This window comes from Macrobrachium nipponense, chromosome 20 (genome assembly GCF_015104395.2).
Source record: "Macrobrachium nipponense isolate FS-2020 chromosome 20, ASM1510439v2, whole genome shotgun sequence".
Taxonomy (NCBI): domain Eukaryota; kingdom Metazoa; phylum Arthropoda; class Malacostraca; order Decapoda; family Palaemonidae; genus Macrobrachium; species Macrobrachium nipponense.
This window is the reverse complement of record NC_061089.1, coordinates 59453162-59473964: the sequence shown is the minus strand read 5'-3', so window position 1 is coordinate 59473964 and position 20803 is coordinate 59453162. Positions and strand designations below refer to the sequence as shown.

Genomic DNA, 20803 nt, shown 5'->3' with positions numbered 1-20803 from the left:
TGGCTCAGGAAACAATGGTAAAAGTAGTGATGTCAGCCATCGGAGGATCAATTGGCCCTTCATCTCCCCATTGTAGTTGCCTTTTTTTTGCGGCAAAACAAAGAAAAGATGTCTCAACAAATTCTTCTACAGAATGCTATATTTGTCAATTTGATAAAAGAATTTTAAAATCATTCAATCATATCCCGGTGCATGTATGTTAAAGGGAACTCTTAAAGAGATTATCACTTACCTTTTTGGAGAAATTCTTAGTCCATTGACTACATTCTATGCATTATATGCACCGAACAGCTGTAACGCAAATGTATTGTTGCATCCATAATAATGATACTTCAACATGTTTGCCATTGCTGATACAGTTGGATGGACATATACTTTCAGCTATGGGTGACTCCAGAAGTTTGTGCATATTGGACAACAAAATAAACATATCTGAAAACTAGTAAACTACTGCCCCTCTAATTTTCCGTCAGTCCTCTCATCAGTATCTATATAAGTATGTACTGTAAATGAACCATGAGGTTATACATAATAATCTCTCAAAACAATGAAATACAAATAAACTTTCATGTAATACAGCTAATATATAAAACAAAATCCTAGAAAACCTGTGCAACAACGGGCTTGAAAAGGTTAGTATTGTCGATTACTTCATGTTGTAATATTTACATAAATATTTTTCCAACTCTGTCTATCCCAAGTGTGCTTAAATGCATACCACAAGTAAGAAAAATTTTGATAAATAAGGTGTTATTGTATTAAAGTGATAAAAAATGCAACTAGACATGCTTTAGTCATCCTGATATACTACTAGGCTGTCCTTGTATTTCCCAGTTTTCACCTAACTTACCTAATTGTGAGGAATATCCAATATGATCTAACCCTACCCAAACCAAAGAAGGCAATTAAGAAAAACATTACTTACTTGAGTAGTAAGTTTGCCTGTACAAATCAGTCTCACAGTCCATGCAGAGAGTTGTGTAGGCACTAGTCCTTGCTCACTAATATTGAGCACTGGCACTGATAACGCTTCACGGTTTGCTATCTGAACAGACAGATTATATGGCATCTGAAAAATATGATGGAGTCATTAACACAGTACAGAATAACAAAAGATATGTATGGCTAATTTTTTAATTAATGAAAAGTAATTCCTTATGGTCAACCAATGACATAACTTAATTCACAGCCATCAATTTACATTAATGCCTGAAAAATACCTAATATTTACATTAATGCCCATAAAAAATCTAATCTCAACATGGAGAGTGAAAGGAAATACTACACTAAATCTTAAATTATTTTCTTTCTTTACTTATTCCAGGTTATCTTCCTGCTGATTTTCTGATCACAGATAAATGAAAGTCCTAAATCTACCCTTGATTATCATCTTCAGTAAATACTGGCAATGTATTCTGTACATTCAGTATGAACATTGATGGGCCTTAAAGGATTACACACTAAGCATAGTAAGACTTGTATGCATGTAACAAAATTATTCACAGGTTGTGAATATCTATACTATGCACAAACATCAAATTTTATTCGGGCTGAATCATATCAAGAGACACAATTCTAGGATTAATTTGGTTCACTTCACCCTACTGGCCACCTTACAAGCTTCATATCGATATTCTCAAGATCATCTCTCTCATTGCTTATCATCAATATCCTTCTATGTAAAACATCAGTACCTACAAAGATCTTGAACATTCAGGCTTGCACTGTTTTATCCACTTGACATTCTGTACTTCAAAAGTGCTCTCACTACAAAGAATATGGCATCATTTAAAATAATCATTATCAAGATGCAACACTTTTTATCAAACCTGGTACTTAGTTCTTTGCCAAGACGCTAAGTAGTAATGAATCCCAGCAATGATAAACAAAAGAATGAATTACTTCTGCCAGAAGTCCATAAAATTTACTAACATTTATTGATGATGTACAAGTATAAGTTCAAGGATCTTGAGGGATGTTGGACACAATGAACTACAAATTCTCTTAATATGACAATTTGTCCAAAATTGCATTTTTCCTAACTATACAAAACCTGAGGTCCTTTTACAATAGGAAGGTACTAGCGGCAGCTGGATAGGTCGTAAGCTTTCGAACAAGGGGTTCGGTAGTTAACTGCTTGTCCGACAGGCGCGCTGCGCGCGACTGGGAGGTAAACAAATCACTTTTGCTTTGGCCCAAGCAAAAACTGCAGAGTGAGGGGTGGCATGAGGTGGGGCTATGTGTAAAAGGACCTCAGGTTTGTATAGTTAGGAAAAATGCAATTTGGACAAATTGTCATTTGTTCCGACACGGCATACAAACCTTCGGTCCTTTTACAATAGGAAGACTCACTTCTTGGTGGGTGGAATCTGAGTCTTTTGTGAACAGACTGGTGTTCGCCCAACCATTGGAAGCCTCCCTGGTCGTAAGATTCGAGGGAGGATCCAAGCCTCTGTCCGATTGATCGGGGGTGTGCACCGCAGGATCAATGGTCAGACCTCTGACCGAGTACTAAGAGAGAGGCAAGCGTATCTCTTCGTACCAGCAATGTAAGAACTTGTTCCTGTACAGGAGCAAAGATAAAGTCATGGTTTTGACTCTTGTAGGATCCATTCCCTTCCCCCCCTTGTAGAAGGAAGTGGTGGATATTCTGCTCCTATCCCTAGTGAAAGGGATAGGATGGGGCTCTGTCATATAGCTCACCGGCATCTCGTCCTTATCCAGCAGGGTGATGACCGTATCCCTCTACCCACCGGTAGAGGGGTAGAAAAAAGATAGAAGAGAAGCCAGTCACTTTCATTTACTATCTATTCATACAGTCACACCAGGACTCGATGCTGTTCACTGCTAGGGTCTGGGTTAGCTAGACGACGTGTTGAGCAGCCACCACGGGTCCTAAGGAAACCGATCCAAGGACCTGTGGGCAATATCCAAAAGGTATAAGGAAGGTGCCGGTGGTCTGGTTGTACCAGACCCCTGCCTTCCATACCTGCGCCACGGAGAAGTTCTTACGAAACGCCAACGAGGGGCCAATACTTCTGACTTCGTGAGCTCTCGGACGGGACGTACGGATGTCGTCACTACCATCAGCCTCATACGCCCTCCTGATGACCTCACGCAGCCAGGACGAAAGAGTGTTCTTTGATACTTCTTTCTTTGGTGACCCCGGTGCTAACGAAGAGGCGTCGAACACTCAGGCCCGAGGTGTCGAGTTCTCTTCAGATAGCGCCGTAGCGTCCTCCCAGGACAAAGCAGCATCTCATCCGCATCATTATCGGCATGAAGTTCCCGTACTCTCTTCGCCGATGCCAGGTCCAGCAAGAAGAGGGGCTTGTGAGTTCCCTGGGTGGGCAAGACCTTTCGAAGCTCCTCCTGGAAGTAAGGAGATCTCGAACGAGTTCGAGATGTCCAATCCCGTCAGTTTCAGGACGAGCGTCAAGGCGGCTCTGTATCCTTTGACTGTGGGAACTGAGAGGAGCTTCTCTCGGCGGAAGAAAAAACGAGGAAATCCGCTACCTGCTGAAGAGTGGCTCTGAGAGGAGATAGGCCCCGTCTACGACACCAACCACAGAAGACGGCGACTTCCCCTGGTACACAGCTGCAGAGGACTGACGGACGTTTTCCAGCCATCTCTGTTGCTGCGCTACGAAAAAAGCCTCTCGTTCGCAAGAGATGTTGGATAACAGCCAGCCGTGAAGACGTAGGGGACTGGACTGCTCGGTGGTACCGCTCGACGTGGCTGGGCGAGAAGGTTGTGCCAAGGGGGAATCTCTCTCGGTTCTCTTGCGAGAAGAGCCAGCAGGTCCCGGATACCAAATGGCCTGTGGCCATTTGGGAGCCATCAGGATCATCCTGAGATTCGGGGTGACCAGTGCTCGACTGATCACCTTGCGAATCAGGGTGAACGGGGGAAAGGCATAGGCGAAAAGGTTGTCCCACGGGTGTTGAAGAGCCTCCTCTGCAGCTGCCCATGGGTCCGGCACGGCCGAGAAGAACACCTGGAGCTTCCTGTTGTGCCGGGTGGCGAACAGACCCTCGACTGGTCGCCCCCACAGGTCGAAGAGCCTTTCCGCCACGTCCTGGTGTAGAGACCATTCGGTCCCTATCCTTGATCCCGACGGCTGAGCGTGTCTGCTATACATTCCTTCCCTGGAATGTAGCGTGACCGAAACACTCAGCTCTATTGAGTGTGCCTCGGCCCACTCGTGCACCTGCCGAGTCAACTGGTACAACGGGAGAGGACAACTAGGCCCCCCTGTTTGTTGACGTAAGCCACCACCGTGGTGTTGTCGCACATCAACACCACTGAGTGTCCCATCAAACGGTCATGGAACTCTTGGAGAGCGAGGAACGCTGCCTTGAGTTTCAGTACATTGATGTGAAAGGTGCTTGTCGTTCTCGTACCACTCCTGAAGTCAGCAAACTCCTCCAGGTTTGGTGTGCGCCATCCCTCGGTCGATTGCGTCTGAGAGCAGCTGATGTCCGGGGGGAGAGTGCGCAGAGGCACTCCTCTTAAGAGGTTCCTGTCGTCCAGCCACCAGGCTAGGTCCTGCCTCACCTCCTGTGTCAGTGACAATGGAAAGCTTGGGGGGATCCGTCGCCTGTGACCACTCTCTTTAGTCTCCCTGAAGAGACCGCAGGTGAAGACGCCCGTTAGGGACTGCCTTCCCGAGTGACGACAGGTGTCCGATCACGACTTGCCATCGCTGAAGCTACCCGTTCCTGCCGAGACAGGAACTGGTTGGCTGCCTCCCTGAATTTGCTAATCCGCGAGTCTGCGGGGAAGATCGCCCTGCTACCGTGTCGATCAGCATACCCAGGTACTTCATCCTCTGCTTGGGCTCGAGATCGGACTTTTCGAAGTTCACAACGATCCCCAGATCGCGACAGAACTCGAGCAGTCGATCCCTGTCCTGTAGCAACTGCGAGCGGGAGCTCGCCAGGACTAACCAATCGTCGAGATACCCCATCAGACGTATCCCGTGCGAATGGGCCCAAGCAGACACCAGAGTGAACACTCGCGTGAACACCTGTGGGGCGGTTGAGGGACCGAAGTAAAGTGGCCTGAACTGGTACACCGTCCCGTCGAGGATGAAGCGGATACTTTCTGGAGGGACCGATGAATGGGTATTTGGAAATACGCATCCTTCAAGTCCACTGAAAGCATGAAATCGTTCTCCCTGATAGAGTCGAGCACTGAGCGTGCCGTCTCCATCGTGAACCGGGTCTGGCGAACAAACCGGTTCAGGGGAGAGAGATCTATCACGGGCGCAGCCTCCCGTAGACTTTCCACCAGGAAGAGTCGACTGTAAAAGCCCGGTGATTGATCCGTGACGATTTCTACAGCTCTCTGCTCAGCATGGTCTTGCTCTCCTGTCTCAATGCTACGTCCTTCGATGCCCCTGGAACGTACGCCTGCTGTTGGACCGGTTGGAGGAGTGAGGGGTGACCGACGATTCGAAGGGTAATAGATCTCCCTCCCGAAGGACATCTACAATCCAGGTCTCGGCGCCGTAGCGCTGCCAAGTTGCCCAATGGCTGGCCAGGCACCCCCCCACTTCCGGCAGCAGAGGTGAGGGGGAACGCCGTTCCCTAGCGTTTCCCCCCTTTCTTCGACTTCCTCCCAGGAGCCTCCACGGGAGGAGGAGGGCTGGTTAACGGCTCCCCTTGCTAGAAGTCGAAGAAGGACAGAGTCATTCCCCGGGGCTTCGACGCAGCTACCGTCTTAGCCACCGAGAGGAAGCGCTAGCCGAGCCGTTAGACTTGGCCGCAGTCCAAGGCTGCCCAGAGGCCTTCGAGACTGCCTGGTGAACCAGACGGTCACTGTCGTCAGTGCGCCGTCTGTCCACCGCAGCGTCCACCATCTCTCCTGGGAAGAGAGACGTGGAACTCCGTAAAGGTCCGTTGCGAAGTCCCAACGCCGCTTCACGCCCCGGCCGCCCTGGAAACCCGAGTAAGGACAGCGTCCCTTCGTCGGAGAACCAGGTTGGCCCACAGGTTCACCGTCTGGTGGGCAAGGAAGGAGATGGCTCCTCCCCCAGACTGGCAAAAGTCTCCTGAAGCGATCGATCTTCGGGAGAAATTCCCCCGAGTTGGCTGCGACCTTAGATACTGTGAGGGGACCACAGATCTAGCCAGGAGACGGCCTGGAAAGCTGCCATGGCGGTAGATTCCAGGCCGAATGTCTCTTGCTGCGAGAACCACAGGTTCTCGGACAGGAGCTGCTGCAGAGACACACCCGAAGTCAGCCTGGCTAAACTCCGGGTTCACCGCTGTTTGGGCGGCATCGGGTCCCCCCTTTCAGATGGCACGTAAAAAACGCCGCTGTCGCAGCAGAGGAGGTGGAAGCAGCTTGCTCGACCTGCCAGACTTGAGCGAGCCGTCTTGTCCGCGGGGAGACAAGCGATTCAACCTGGTCCCAGCACTGAGTCCGGCAGCTCAGAACGCGGCAAACCCACCGTCGGTCTGGGTTCCCTCTTCGGGCCCCCAGAACGACTCGAGCCAGGACGTGGGCTCGGATGGTGGGAGCAGCGATCCTTCCGTGAGGTCGTTGTGCTGACGAATCAGCGCAATAACCTCGCAAAGTTCCTCTGGATCTCAGGAGTGACTGCTTCCTGCGGAGTCGGGACCGTCCAGTCCCTCAACAGGGGCAACTCCCGAGCCCTCCTCCCTCAAGGAGAGGAACAGCGACAGAACCCCTCTCGGTCTGCTCCAACCACCTGTGCGTACGACCTGGCTGGTCGAGAACCGTGCCTGGTACGTACGACGCCGTGGTGGGATCCTGAGGGGCGCACCCCTCACGATCACTCCTCAATACCTCGCCCCTCCCGGTGTAATCCGAGGAGTTGAAGGTATGGAAGAGGCAGACCTGACGCTCCCTCCTGCTCGCTGGCAGAACCAGCGGGCTTGGAAGACTGCAGGCGATCGCCAACCCGCGCGGTGGCGATCGAGCTGCAGACCTAGTCGAAGCCGTCTCGCTGTGGAGAACGGCTGGACCGAGAACAGCGGCTCCGGTCTCGTGTGTCAGAGGAGCTGGTGCTGGTCGCCGTACCCGATCGCTCTCTGTGAGAGTGACGGTCAGGCGACCGGCGAGCTCCACTGTCACGGTGAGATCGGTGCGTATCCTCACGGTGCGTCAGTTCGCTGGTACCAGCCGTGGCTGGTGCCGGCGAACGGGGGGACCTCTTCCCCGCCTCAGCCCGTGGCCGGTCATGGACCGTCACGTCCGCCCGGGTAGCCAGCTGCTCGCGCGAGAGCGAGAGCTGGTCTGGTGAGAGTCGCGTGAGCGGCTGTCACCAGTCTTCCGCTCCGTGCCGTGAAACCTGACGCTGAGCGAACTCAGAGGTCTGGTTCCTGGCTGCACGGTCGCTGGTAAGCGACCGTACACTCGGTACCTCTCGCGAACGAGAGGCCGAGACGGACCCTGCTGCTGTGGCCGAACCACTGACAGCAGGTGAGGAAGTTCGGTGTTAGCGGCACTCCTCTGGTCCCCGTAGTCTTCTTCCTTGCGGAAGAAGAGACGGGTCCTGCCCCAGAAGGAGCTGGGTGACCAGCGGAAGAAACCCCCCGTCTCACCAGAGCGAGACGGGCCCTTAGAAGTTCCCGAAGGAGACTTCTTAGGGGGGTGGGGGGGGGAGGCGACCTTCTTCTTCTTCGGCAGGGGAGCCTTAGAAGACGAAGGGGAAGAGGCGCAGACGACGACGAAGACGAAGAAGACGATGAAGACGACGACGACACCTTCCTCCTCTTCTTCTTCTTCTTAGTCAACCTTCTCAGGGACCGACGTCAGAATCTGTCATCCAGAGCGGAGCCGGGGCTGCTGTTGCCGAAGCAACAGGGGCCCGGACGCACCTGTCGAACAGATCAGCATCGGGGAGCAGCGCGGCGCCAGGAAACAGGAACAACATCAGCAGGTGCAGGCATCACAGGAACGGCAGAAAACCGCAGGAGCAGGTACAGGAACGGCAGCAGTGGTCCACGTCACGTCCGTGGACAGCAGCTGGGCAGGTACGGCAGGTACGGCAGACTGTGTAGGCGGTCTAGATGGGCGGACCAGCGGCACAGACATCCTAGGTACCGGTGGGAGGTCCAGGGCGAGCTCTTCGGGACACGAAGTCCGGTCGCGGCAGCACGGCAAACACAGGCGGTGGCATCACACTCCCCGAGTTACGGCGACTGGCCCCTGCACCGATGTAGTGGATGTCACAGAGGACCGCGTGCTGGGTGTACACCAGGTGAGGAGGTGAAGCGTAGCCGGGTGTTGTAATGGTCGTGGTGTGGTCGTGACCGTTGCATGGGTAACCGCCACGGAGCCAGCGAGATGTAGAGCAGCCCCTGGACACTCGGCACGCCCTGCAGCCCCAACGATGCCCACACCATGTCCGAGGTCATCCTTCGCGGCAACCGCACCTGAGGAGGCAAAAGTCGGGTGATTAGGGGGATCCTCTACCCGTTCGCGCGAAGACGAACGGATAGAGGACCCAGAGTACAACTCGACGTCAGGGTATCTAGCGCCCTCCTCCACACTCGACAAGTCAGGAGAGGAGAAGACTAGAAACCCCCCCCCGAAGGGGAAGGCGCGAGACGTGGAAGTTGAGCGGGCGGCAGGAAAGAAGACGAAGTGTCCGTCACCAAAGGAGTCGCGGGAGAGCTTTCCGACGACTCCTTTGCAGGCCTCGCTTCCTCCTGCCCTCATACAAAATCCACTGCGCCTCCGACCAATTAATAAACACATTACAAGGCTCGGCTCGGGAACATTCGCGCCCCGACACCGAGCACACAATATGAGGGTTCTATCTCCGGGAAAGAGCGGAACTTCCCGCATTTACGCCCTTCGGTACCGGGGCATAGTCTCCGTGGGGTAGCGAGGCGAGGAGATTCCATCATTAATTAATTGCAGTTCAATTAATATGAAAAGAGAGAAATGATTGTACTTACAATGAATTCTTTCATACACAAACACAATATACTCAAGAAAGCAAACGACGAGACGCGGGCAGAGAGCGTCGAACACACACGTCCACTCGCTGTGAGGCCGAAAGCAAAAGTGATTTGTTTACCTCCCAGTCGCGCGCTGCGCGCCTGTCGGACAAGCAGTTAACTACCGAACCCCTTGTTCGAAAGCTTACGACCTATCCAGCTGCCGCTAGTACCTTCCTATTGTAAAAGGATCCGAAGGTTTGTATGCCGTGTCGGAACAAAATATAGTTCCTACTTAGGGTACATTGTTTCACTATCAAAGGCAGAATTTCTTTAGCTACCCTGAAAAAGACAGTCTCTATTTCTAAGAACTGAATATACAGGCAGTCCCCGGGTTACGACGGTGTCGGCTTACGACGTTCCGAGGTTACGACACTTGTCAATAAACGTTATTTCCAGGGTTACGACGCATGTTCCAGGGTTACGACGCCTACAACGCTCATCTGGGAGATGAAATATGACACCAAAAATGCAAAATAATCAACATTTGAAGGTTTTTTTTGATGAAAAATGCCATAAGAATGCAGTTTATATAGTTTACAATGCACCAAAGCATAAAAGTAATTGTTTTTCTTAGGATTTTTAACGATGTTTCCGGCTTACGACGCGTCTCAAGAACGGAACCCCCGTCATAACCCGGGAACCACCTGTAGTAGTAGCAAAGTGAGGAATACAGTACAGCATGCAGTGACAAAACGGATAGAATCCTTCAAACAAAGGCACAGAAAATCCCTTTTCCTCCGGCAGAATACAGCAAATGTATCCAATGTTCTTTTGGTCAATATGATATTGTTATGATACAATAAAGTTTGTTCATACTTACCTGGCAGATATATATATAGCTGTATTTTCTGAAGTCCGACAGAATTTCAAAAACTTCTGGCACACGCAGTGGTCGGCCAGGTGGTTAGTACCCCGCGTGGGAGGCGGGTATCAGGAACCATTCCCATTTTTTATTCATAATTTTTATTTCACTGTCCCTGAGGGGAGGTGGGTGGGGGGTACTTGATTATATATCTGCCAGGTAAGTATGAACAAAACTTTATTGTATCATAACAATATCATTTTGTTCATGAAACTTACCTGTCAGATATATATATATAGCTGAATCCCACCGTTGGAGGTGGGAAGGGACAGAATAGAAGGATTTTGGGAAATAAATGCATGCAGATGATTTACATCTTGGTTCCACCTGTTAGCATAGCTGACTTCGTGATTACTGTCACCCAAGTCTGCTTCTGCTTTACTAGAGTTGCCAGCGAGGTAGAGACCTATATAGCAGGTGCACTCAGATGATCTGTCAACGAGGGCGTGGACCACAATGTGACTAGACCATATTGACCATAACCATGAGGGCTAAGAAGTAAAATAAATATATATATATATATCACCACCTGACCAACCTAGCCAAAGTTAAGGTGTTTAACTAAGGCTTAAGAGGTTAAGAAGTCGCCATTGGCGGCGACTCAACAACTAAATTAAGAGCTCTTCCTAACCATTTTCTACAGGATAGGATGAGTGGTACTTCTTGCCCCCAAGATTGTGTCTGCAGACACGTATGGCCCTAGCGAGCAGCAGATCTCATATGCCATCTTCACATCTCGCAGGGAGTGTGAAGTGAACACAGAGTTGCTTCGCTAAAACATGGTACTCAGGATGTTGCTGAGTGCCATGCTCTGTTGAAATGCTTACCGAGCCGCGCCCTCACCTCGTGAGCATTCAGATCAAAGATTTCAAATCTTTGTGCAAAACACAATGAAGGAGCATTTTGAAAGAAACTCCTTAAACACTAAAGCCAGGTGTTCTTCGATATGGGCAAGTCTGGCTCTGAACACTGCAGATTGCCCGAAGGACTTCGGCTTTGAGTTTTATGTAGATAAAACTAGAGAGACCCGACAGGGCACAGGACTCTCTCTGGCTCCTGCCCAATAACTTGTGCCATCCTTGATTCCAAGCTCCTGGCCCAAGGACAAGACGGGTTTCCATTCTTAGGCCACAACGGAAGGCTTAGAGAACACACCGCATTGTGTTCTCTAAAGCCAAAACTTCTGACAATGGCTTAAAACCTCACTAACCCTCTTTGTCGTATCTAGGGTGGTTAGAAGATAGGCCTTTCCGATCACGTGCAAGAAGTTAACAGATAGGAGAGGTTCGAATGCTTTGACATCAAGAACTTCAGACTACGTCTAAGTTCCATATTGAAAGCTTCGATCTGGACATGCACAGTCAGTCTGTCTGTACTAAAGTCAGGTGACCAACCAGTTGACCAGTCAGACGAATCAAGGACAGCAAGGCTGTACCCTGAAGACCATAAGGCACTATTTCTTCGCTGAAGGATGAGTGTCTGGACTGCCTGGGCGATTCAAGCTAAGCAAACCTTGGGGGGTGTATCAACGCAACCCAACGTCGTCAGCGAATCAACTCATGAGCAACTCCTGACTCAAGCTTCTGGTGCCAGGAGAAAGGAGCGCGGAGCAAAAAGGCGATTCAGTCCCAAAGGAAGAATGCCTGACAGTCCAACCTGGTCTCACGTTACACGATCATCGGGGGTGTATAAATGCAACCGACTTCGTCAACAAGAAACTCAGGGCTGCTATATGTCGCCTGATCTCGCACGAGTGTCTGACTCCGAGAAAACAGGTGAGACAAAAAGTAGATGGTGAGCGAGTTTCGAGATTCCACCGAACTCAAAGATCGTGAAGGGCTTTGTTGTTTGACAGAAGCAAATCTCTGAGCCCAAAGGCCATCAACAACATATTTGCGTATTCTTTAATAGTTGTGACTGCCAGCTTATCCCATTCTTCAGACAGAAAGGGAAGACGGTAATCTTATTCCTGTCAACATCTCGATAGTCTGAACGTAGTCAGACTCAGAGCGGAGAGGTTATAGGTACCTTTCGTGTTAGAATAGACCGACTCTCGGAAAAGGTCCTTGGAGAGTGAACTAGGAAGGGCGTGACCTCTGTGAATCCAGGATCTTGAAGGCCAACAATGGGCGATCAGCGTCATTGTCGCTCCCTGTGACGTCATAAATCATCTTATCACATTTCCTAAGTGTTTGAAAAAAGGGGAAAAAGAAACTAAACATCCACCCCCGTTCAATACCATAGGATGGTGTGTAATGCTACCGATCCCGGATCGAGAATAAGGGAGCAGAGAAGAAGAAGCCTCTTCGTCCTCAACATAGCGAAGAGATGAATGAAAGGACGTCCCTAAAGTCTCCACAACTCTCAACATACTTCTAAACAAAGATTCCACTCGGAAGTCAGTAGTTGCTGCCGTCGATCGAGAAGATTCGTATGGACTTTTGCAATCCTGTAACGAACTCTAGAGGATCGTTACGTTCTATGCATGTTGTCATAATAGGCTCTTTCTCGTAAACTCGAACAGAGACCGAGAGAAGATACTTCTTAAGATATGAGAGAGCTGTGGAATATCCGAGTTGATCTGGACCACTGGTTCCAAAAACTCGTTTCGAGGACTGGAGGGACGACCGAATTGCTTCCACTTCTTTCAGATTATGTCCAGACATCTGAAACCCTCTCCAGATGTCCGGCACTTCTCTCTATCACCTCAGGTGATAGACGCACTGGGAGATGTTCAGAATCATTCCTAGATCTTGGATAAAATTTCAGTTTCCTGGTAGGAAAAAACTGTAGAGGTCTGAATTGCAGTCTATTCAGGGAAACAAACTTCTTCAGGAAGGAAATGGTCCCCAGCAAGCTCATCCATTCCCTCACCGAGTATGCTTACTTCCCTAATAAGGCTGCGCTTTGCCTAAGCAGGAGAGCACATAATAGTGCAATGTTGCGGTAGACTCGTAGTCCATATCCGTGCGGTAACGAGCACCGAAAGAAGTAAGAGATATCTCTGTTGAAAACTCAGGAAGGCCAAAACGAATGCAATGTTTATTAATCCATGTAAGTAATCCCCTCAATCTTAGGCTAAAGTCCATGATTGCAGAGAAAGTTAGTCAGTCAATCCCGCAGGAGAGAGAAACGTAACCGCCAGCACAGAGATACGGTTAGTCAGTCAATCCCGCAGGAGAGAGAGACGTAACCTATCGCGCATGACAGCGAACGAGCTGCTACTGGCTCGGTTGGACTGGAGGACAGTGACAGCAGCTTACATTCGTCGTCTCTTACCGTTATGCCTGGGTTGCAGCTACTCTATTCTGCGAAGAAATAGGTCGTTATTTTTTGAGCAGAAAAGAGACTCTCAAGCTGGTATATTTAAGCGAAACAGAAAATGATATTGTTATAATACAATAAAGTTTCATACATACTTACCTGGCATATATACATAGCTATCGACTCCGTCGTTCCCGACAGAAATTCGAATTTCGCGGCACACGCTACAGGTAGGTCAGGTGATCTACCTGCTGCCGCTGGGAGGCAGGACTAGGAAACTATTCCCGTTTTCTAATCAGATTCTCTCTTCCACCTGTCTCTGCGGGGAGGCTGGGTGGGTCATTAGTTGTATATCTGCCAGGTAAGTATGTATGAAACTTTATTGTATTATAACAATATCATTTTCATACATTCACCTTACTGTCAGATATATACATAGCTGATTGACACCTTTGGTGGAGGGCAAGAGACAGCTAGTTACTGACTAGACAGGTAAACAACATATGTTGTAGGTATTTATAGACCTTAGTTCCTCTGTGTTTCTAGACGAAGGATTGACTCCTAGCTATTGCATAGGAGTCTGCTTCATCTCAAGAGCCTTAGCGAGATAGTGATCTGTGGCCAAGAGTTCTTGTGGATCTGTCGATGGGGTCTCTTCCACTTTACTCGACAGAATCCTAACTGGCGTTGTCAATGGGAGCACATCCGCTTATATGACAACACGCACTTATTTAAGGAGCGCAACACCGATCCCGATCACCTGTTCCTAACATGAGGGTTCGCGCTAAATTGAAAGAGAGTTATCCCCCAAACTCCTTTCAAACCTCCAATAAAAGTCATTGAGTTAAAATAAATTCAACTCCTTACTAAAGGATCAGTGTCGGCTTATCCTTATCCAGCAACGTATCCGCTGATACGTATAAACCAAGAGAGAAGAATCTCTGTAGGTTTAACTTGACGTCCTTCGTGTAATGAGAAGCCAACCATAATTGCATCTCCTATATGTTACGCTAATATGTCTTCCTGACATATTGTTACGAAAGAACAAGAATTTGCAACAGCTCGCACTTTTAGAGCTTTTTTAGATTCTCAGCTGTTTGAAGGTATCATCAAGTCACTTATGAAATGCTCTAGAGATCACCATTGTTTCAAAGAAGACTAGGACTTTCTTTGAACTGGATCTCCTCGGATGAAGCCTAAAGCCTGGCTTGCGCCTGGCTGGCGCGAGGAGATATCCTGTTTAGAATACTCCTGGCGCCTGACAGTCGTAAAACTATTCGAATACTCCTGGCACCTGGCAGGAGTATCGCTCTTCGAATACTGCTGGCGCCTGTTAGGAGTATAAGCTTCGGAATACTCCTGGCGCCTGGGAGGAGTAACGTGCTTGGGATCCTCCTGGCGCCTGGCAGGCGCAAAGCGCCTCGAATACTCCTAGCTTTCAGCAGGCGCCTGGCGCCTGGCAGGCGCAAAGCGCCTCGAATACTCCTGGCTTTCAGCAGGCGCCTGGCGCCTGGTAGGCGGCCTTTTCATCAGGCGCCTGGCGCCTGGCAGGCGCATTTTCATCAGGCGCCTGGCGCCTGGCAGGCGCAAAGCGCCTCAAATACTCCTGGCTTTCAGCAGGCGCCTGGCGCCTGGCAGGCGCAAAGCGCCTCGAATGCTCCTGGCTTTTAGTAGGCGCATTATGTTCAGAATACTCCTGGCGCGTGGTAGGAGTATTAAGTTCCGAATACTCCTGGCGCCTGGGAGGAGTATAAGTTTCGTAATACTCCTGGCGCCTGGGAGGAGTAACGCGCCTGGAATCCTCCTGGCGCTTGTCAGGCGCAGAGCGCCTCGAATACTCCTGGCCTTTAGTAGGCGCATTTTGTTCAGAATACTCCTGGCGTGTGGTAGGAGTATTAAGTTCCGAATACTCTAGCGCTTGGGAGGAGTATAAGCTTCGGAATGCTCCTGGCGCCTGGTAGGAGTAAAAATTCTAGAATACTCCTGGCTCCTGGGAGGAGTATCGAGGTCCGGGTACTCTAGGCGCCTGGCAGGAGTATCTCTTCCCGAATACTCCTGACCTATGGGAGGCGCATCTAGTTCCGAATACTCCTGTGACTTGGTCGGAGTATCGCTCATGGAATGGCCTTTCGCATGGCCAGTATATTGCGCTTAGCGGGCGCTATACTCCTATCAGGAGTTTCTCTCTTCTCCAGTTGGCTCTTGTTGCTTGGATGAAGATCTTGGCCTAGAACGATCTATAGTAAAGTCAGGCTCTTTGCGCCTACTTGGCCGCCTGGCTCCTAGTTGGCGCCAGACGCTTGGCAGGAGTTACTTCCTTCCTCAGTCTCGCCTGCCTAACGCATCGCTCCCCCCCAGAGATGGCCGCTTGTGCGACAACTCCCCTGTAGGGTTCGTCGCGCTCGACAGGAGATCGGTATTTGGATCTCATCAGCAGAAGTTTATCATCCTTTTTACGAGTATGATCTTTAGAAGTACTCCTACCAAAGACGCTAATTGCTCCTGCACATTCATCACAATTTAGTCCGTTCCATCCCGTAGACAATAGGAAATCTCAAAATTCAAGAGACAAGTCTTCCTCCGCGGAGGATCATTATTGCATACTTCCGTTGCTAACGAGTTCTCCTCCTACATGTTGACGAGTTTTCTCGTTGCAGAAGCTTCCCTATCCTTGCCCGAAGGAAGGGAAGGAGCTTGGACTTTTAAAGAGATTCTGAGCTGAAATGGTTGATTTCTAGCTCTTGAATGCATCTCTCTGAACCTTTTGGAAGTAGTTTGAGCCCTTGTTCTCGCATTCCAAAGACTCTATCAGTAAACGTTTAAACCTTTTTCTTCTTCTGTAGATGACAATGTCACTACATTACCCGGACAACGAAACCTCTATCTAACAGCGTTGATCCAGGAATAAAAGGCTTTAGTCTCTTGCCAAACCTACTATGCTGGCCAGAACCCATTACCGAGTCGTCATAGAATTTGATTCCAGATTCTAAATCCCAAAATTTCACTTGTCCTCTTGATCGTTTAGGCCCAAGAGAACATTTGATTAGGCGCAGTTCCATTTTGTCGGACCACGGAATCTGAGGCCCAAATTAGGATCCCAATCTAAGTATAAGATCTTAATCTTATCGTATAGAGGTATTGTATAAGATCCCGAAGATCTTAATTCTTTACTATGTCTTAATATTCTTTGTCTAGACAGAATATATCTTTTCACGTGTTTCATGATAGCATAAATTACCAAGGTGATTCTTCCTCTGAAAGGGAAGAAAATCCTTATGTAGTTCACAGAGGTATCGGAAGAGGACAGTTCCCCTTTCTATCTAGCACGATCTGCAGCAACTCTATGTCTTTCACATAATTAAAGGAATTATCAAGCTTACCTTGAAAAATCCTCTCATTCATATTTACCTTCTGGTCAGTCTGCACGCAGACAGACTCAGAGTGAATAGGTTTTTCAGGTCTAATATTTATAATAGATTCGATCAAATCTCTTAGAAAAACCTTCCGACACATGCTGAAAGAAGAACGTGACTTCTGTGAATCCAACCTTTTATTTCCAAAATGATGCATTCATCTTCTTCCTTAGATGCCCATTTATTTTAATATGTGTTAAGAATATATACAACTAGGGGGAGGGGGAAAAAAAAAACTAAAGTTTATTCCCCTCTTAAAATTTTTAAAGATAGCGTATCTTGCTACCTCCCTTGTTCGAGGAAAAAGGAAGCAATCTATAATAAGGTCGTTCATCTTCTGCCTTGCGAAGTATCTGTGAGTATTTTCCGCAGGGTCTGACAACTCATTCCATTGAATGTTAAATCGTGCTCTGGCCTAATTAAAATTCTTTATTTATCCTATCACATGTGGTAACAGCATTCATCTATGAACTCTTGTAAGGATAGTAGGAGCGCTGTAATTAACCACGGTGTGTGCGTAAGGCTTAAGCGTATCGTTATCTTAAGGTGCATTTTCTACTACATTCTTTCCTCGCCGAGGCAGAGAGATATCCTTAGCAACACGAATACGATGTTATTTCATGTTTGCCTAAAAAAATCCCTCAATTCGTGGTTAAGTCCATGATTTTATGGGGAATATACGGTGAAGCATTCGATCCTTTAGGAGAGAAAGATGTAACCACCCATTCACGACCGAGAACGGATGGTACTGGATTGGCTCACAATTACAGCCGTTCGTTTCACTGCCTGTCTGCCTTCATTCTGAGTTGCAGTTACTCCTTTCAATGAATGGAAACATAATAAAATTATTCTCGAGTCTAAGTCAACTCTCAATAATGCAAAATTTTAGGCAAACAACCTTTGTTAAATACCGAGGCGAATAGTATTGTGTAATAAACCTTTTAAAGCGAAGTCTTTACTTGTAAAATGCTTTAAGGATATAGACAATCCCGTAGCGAACCAGACAGGCAAACTATGGTATGCGTATTATGACTTGTCCTTCAGTAATCATATACAGCAAGCCTTCTACGACACTCTTTCCTTTCTGACATGCAGAGAAAGAATAGAAATCTTACTCTCTTCGTTCATTTCGTCAATAATCCCGAATGAGTATTAGTCGAAAGATATTGCAAATGACAACCGAGGATCGAAGATAATCTCTCCAGCTTTTATTATCTTGGAGATAAGTCCGTATTTTACGCCTTTCTTATCTGGAAGAGCCTCTAATCCATGAATGAGAGCTCGTACGAATCTTGTTCAACTTCCAAACGATTGCACCTCTTCTGTAAATGGTTGGTTGCAATCTATTTTGGAAGGAGGATGATTTTAATATCCTCTACTAATCCTGAACTAATTCTCACAATTCTGCTTTATCTTCCATTCCTCAATTTTTGGGCAGATTGAGCAACCGAAGGAGAGCGCTTCCTTTCGAAAGGAGAAGGGCTATTCGCAGTATCGACTCTAACCTGACAAGGGCTACGGCAGCCTGTGCTACATCTTGAGTCCCTGCCTGGAAAAAAACCGAACTTGCTCTAGCCTTTATTGCAATAAGACGATCCTGACAAGGGCAACGGCCGCCTGTGCGACAACTCCCGTCCCTATCAGGAAAAGCCTTGAATGTCTTTCACCCTTCGTCTGGAGGACTCTCGGCGGTGTTAAGCTCTTCTTGTAGGAGAAAGTGTCTGGCGCTAAGCAGGAGTTATCTTGCCTAGAATACTCCTGGCGCCTGGTAGGAGTATCACGTTCCGAATACTCCTGGAGCCTGGGAGGAGTATCATGCTCGTCGGCATACTCCTGGTGCTTGGCAGGAGTATCGCGTTCCGAATACTCCTGGCGCCTGGGAGGAGTATCGTGAAACCGAATACTCCTGGATCCTAGAAGACGTATCGCCCTTGGAACGTTTTCTTGTTGGAAAATTCCGAGCATCTGACAGGGCGATCCTCGCCTGGAAAGTTCTGTACGTCTAGTAATATGCTTCCTGACATGGAAGGTTCCGCTTGTGCGGAGGTTTTGTGTGCGGAAGGTTCCGATCTCTGTATATTTGTTCTTGCTAAGAATTCGACAATACTTCCATTTCGACATAGCCCTCCCTTTCTTCTGAATGAGAAGGACTTCCATTTCGATGAAGACCTGGGTTCTCGTGCTTCAGGCGCTTTGCGCCTCGTTCAGACGCTTTGCGCCTCGTTTCAGGCGCTTTGTTTGCCTTGTTCAGGCGCTTTAGGCGCATGAGCCTCTTACTGGAGTTTCATGTCCAAGGCGTTAGAAGCTTAAAAATTATATATAGTGTGTAATCATTAAACGAGATCCATATAATTCATTCAATCAACAAATATCCTTTAATTTAAATCTAATTCGATCTCTCAGAATAGATATATTTCATCATACATGTACCGATGAGGAATTTATTGAATAACTACTTTAAACCCCCATGGGATAGAGCCCCCCCCCCCCCCCCCCCCGTCCAGCGTCAGCTGTACGGGGGGAACAACCCGGATAGAGCAATGCCTCTACCGCAATCTTTCTCCGTCTCTTCTGAGGTTCCGATAGCCAGACGAGAGTATCTTGCATTTTCATTTAACTACGCCGTGAATGTTTCTTCTCATTATTCGTTTAAGACGATAATAATAAGGGGAACACATTGAATTAGGATGCCTTTCCAATGGCTATCCCTGGCAGTCTGGGACGTTCTACAGAACCTGCCGAGGGGGACGCCTGATCGGTGGGGATTCTCCATAACCTCCGTACGGCTTCGACATTCCTTCTCCTCTGGGCCTGTGAGTCTGGAAGAGGTCTAGGCCTGGGAGCGAGACAGAGCCGATCAGACGCACCCTAATAAGCAATGGGGAACACTATAATCACTTCTTACCTTATAATAGCTCGTATCTTGAGCTACATTCCTTTATCTTCAAATTGCAAATGAATTTGTAGTTTCTGTGAAGTAAGAAGGTGATGAGGAAACAACACTACTAGTACTGTTAATATTCTAAACTGCTTGTCAGAACGAGGGCTATTAAAGCTCCTAAAGAAAGCATATCTAGTCTATGTTTTCTGACTTCCTCAAATCGGAAGTTACCTTATTTTCCTCAATCAAATTCAACATTTATTACACTTCATCATTGAATAAATATTTATATTTCCCTTTCTTGCAAACTATGTAATTGTCTACCGAACACTTCGGTAGTTACATATATTCTTTCTTCGAAAACTTCGAAGTTAATTCATTAAAAGTTATTAAAAAGTTATTAAAAAGTTATTAAAAACGTATGCCAAACCAGCGATCCAGTACTTCCCTGTAAAGTCGGCCCAGAAGATCGATGGCGATGAAACACGAAAATCCATCAGGAGGGAAAGCAAACATATGTTTACCTTGCCAGCGACAGAGAGAATCTGATTAGAAAACGGGAATAGTTCCTAGTCCTGCCTCCCAGCGGCAGGCAGGTAGATCACCTGACCTACCTGTAGCGTGTGCCGCGAAATTCGAATTTCTGTCGGGGACGACGGAGTCGATAGCTATGTATATATCTGACAGGTAAGTTGAATGTATGAAAACGCTAAATATATAGATGCGTTTGTGTCGTCAGAACACTACCATACAACGGTAAAAGATAAATCGGAAACTCCTGGAAGGCTGCAGGGAGTAACGATTAAATGCCCTTAAAATAATAAACAATAGACCTCTCAGTTGCCATCCGAAGAGGTAACTACAGCAAGCGTATATGACTTGAACCAACCAGTAGTAAAATAACGCAAGGCAAAATATGACATTGTTATGATACAATAAAGTTTGTTCATACTTACCTGGCAGACATATCTATAGCTGAATTCGGAAATACAGCTACATATATATCTGACAGGCAAGTTTCATGAACAAATCTTAGAGAATCGAAGCGGACATCTCAAGATTCTTATGTTATTGGACATAAGCATTACATTGACGTAGTTCTACAAGTCTATTACTTGTACGTTAGGTCTGCGATTGATGAATGAGAGCTCTTCCGAATCTTGTCAAAAAGAGCTTATCCACTTACGCAATATAAAGTTATTGAGATGTTTGTCAATGCGAACTAACCCATTTACGGGACAAAGAGATATTTTGTCAATGAGGGGATACCCACTTACTTGACAAAACGATAGTAAATTGTCAATGGGGGAAAGTCACTGAATTAACAAAACGTAATCCAGGAAGTCGAGCATATTATTTTCCCGATTCCCGTATCAATCGAGGAAGGGGCAAGAATCCTGT

At 47.7% G+C, this 20803-nt stretch overlaps 1 protein-coding gene across 2 annotated transcripts in view; it reads right to left on the bottom strand.

Annotated features, from left to right (window-relative positions):
- Nucleotides 1-20803, bottom strand: part of LOC135226360 (tyrosine-protein kinase Drl-like) — an 83681-nt gene that overhangs the window by 37003 nt on the left and 25875 nt on the right. For both annotated transcript variants that reach the window (XM_064265828.1, XM_064265837.1), the window contains exon 3: nt 926-1069. In XM_064265828.1, coding sequence (XP_064121898.1) covers nt 926-1069 — 144 coding nt within the window. The remainder of the gene's footprint in view (nt 1-925; nt 1070-20803) is intronic.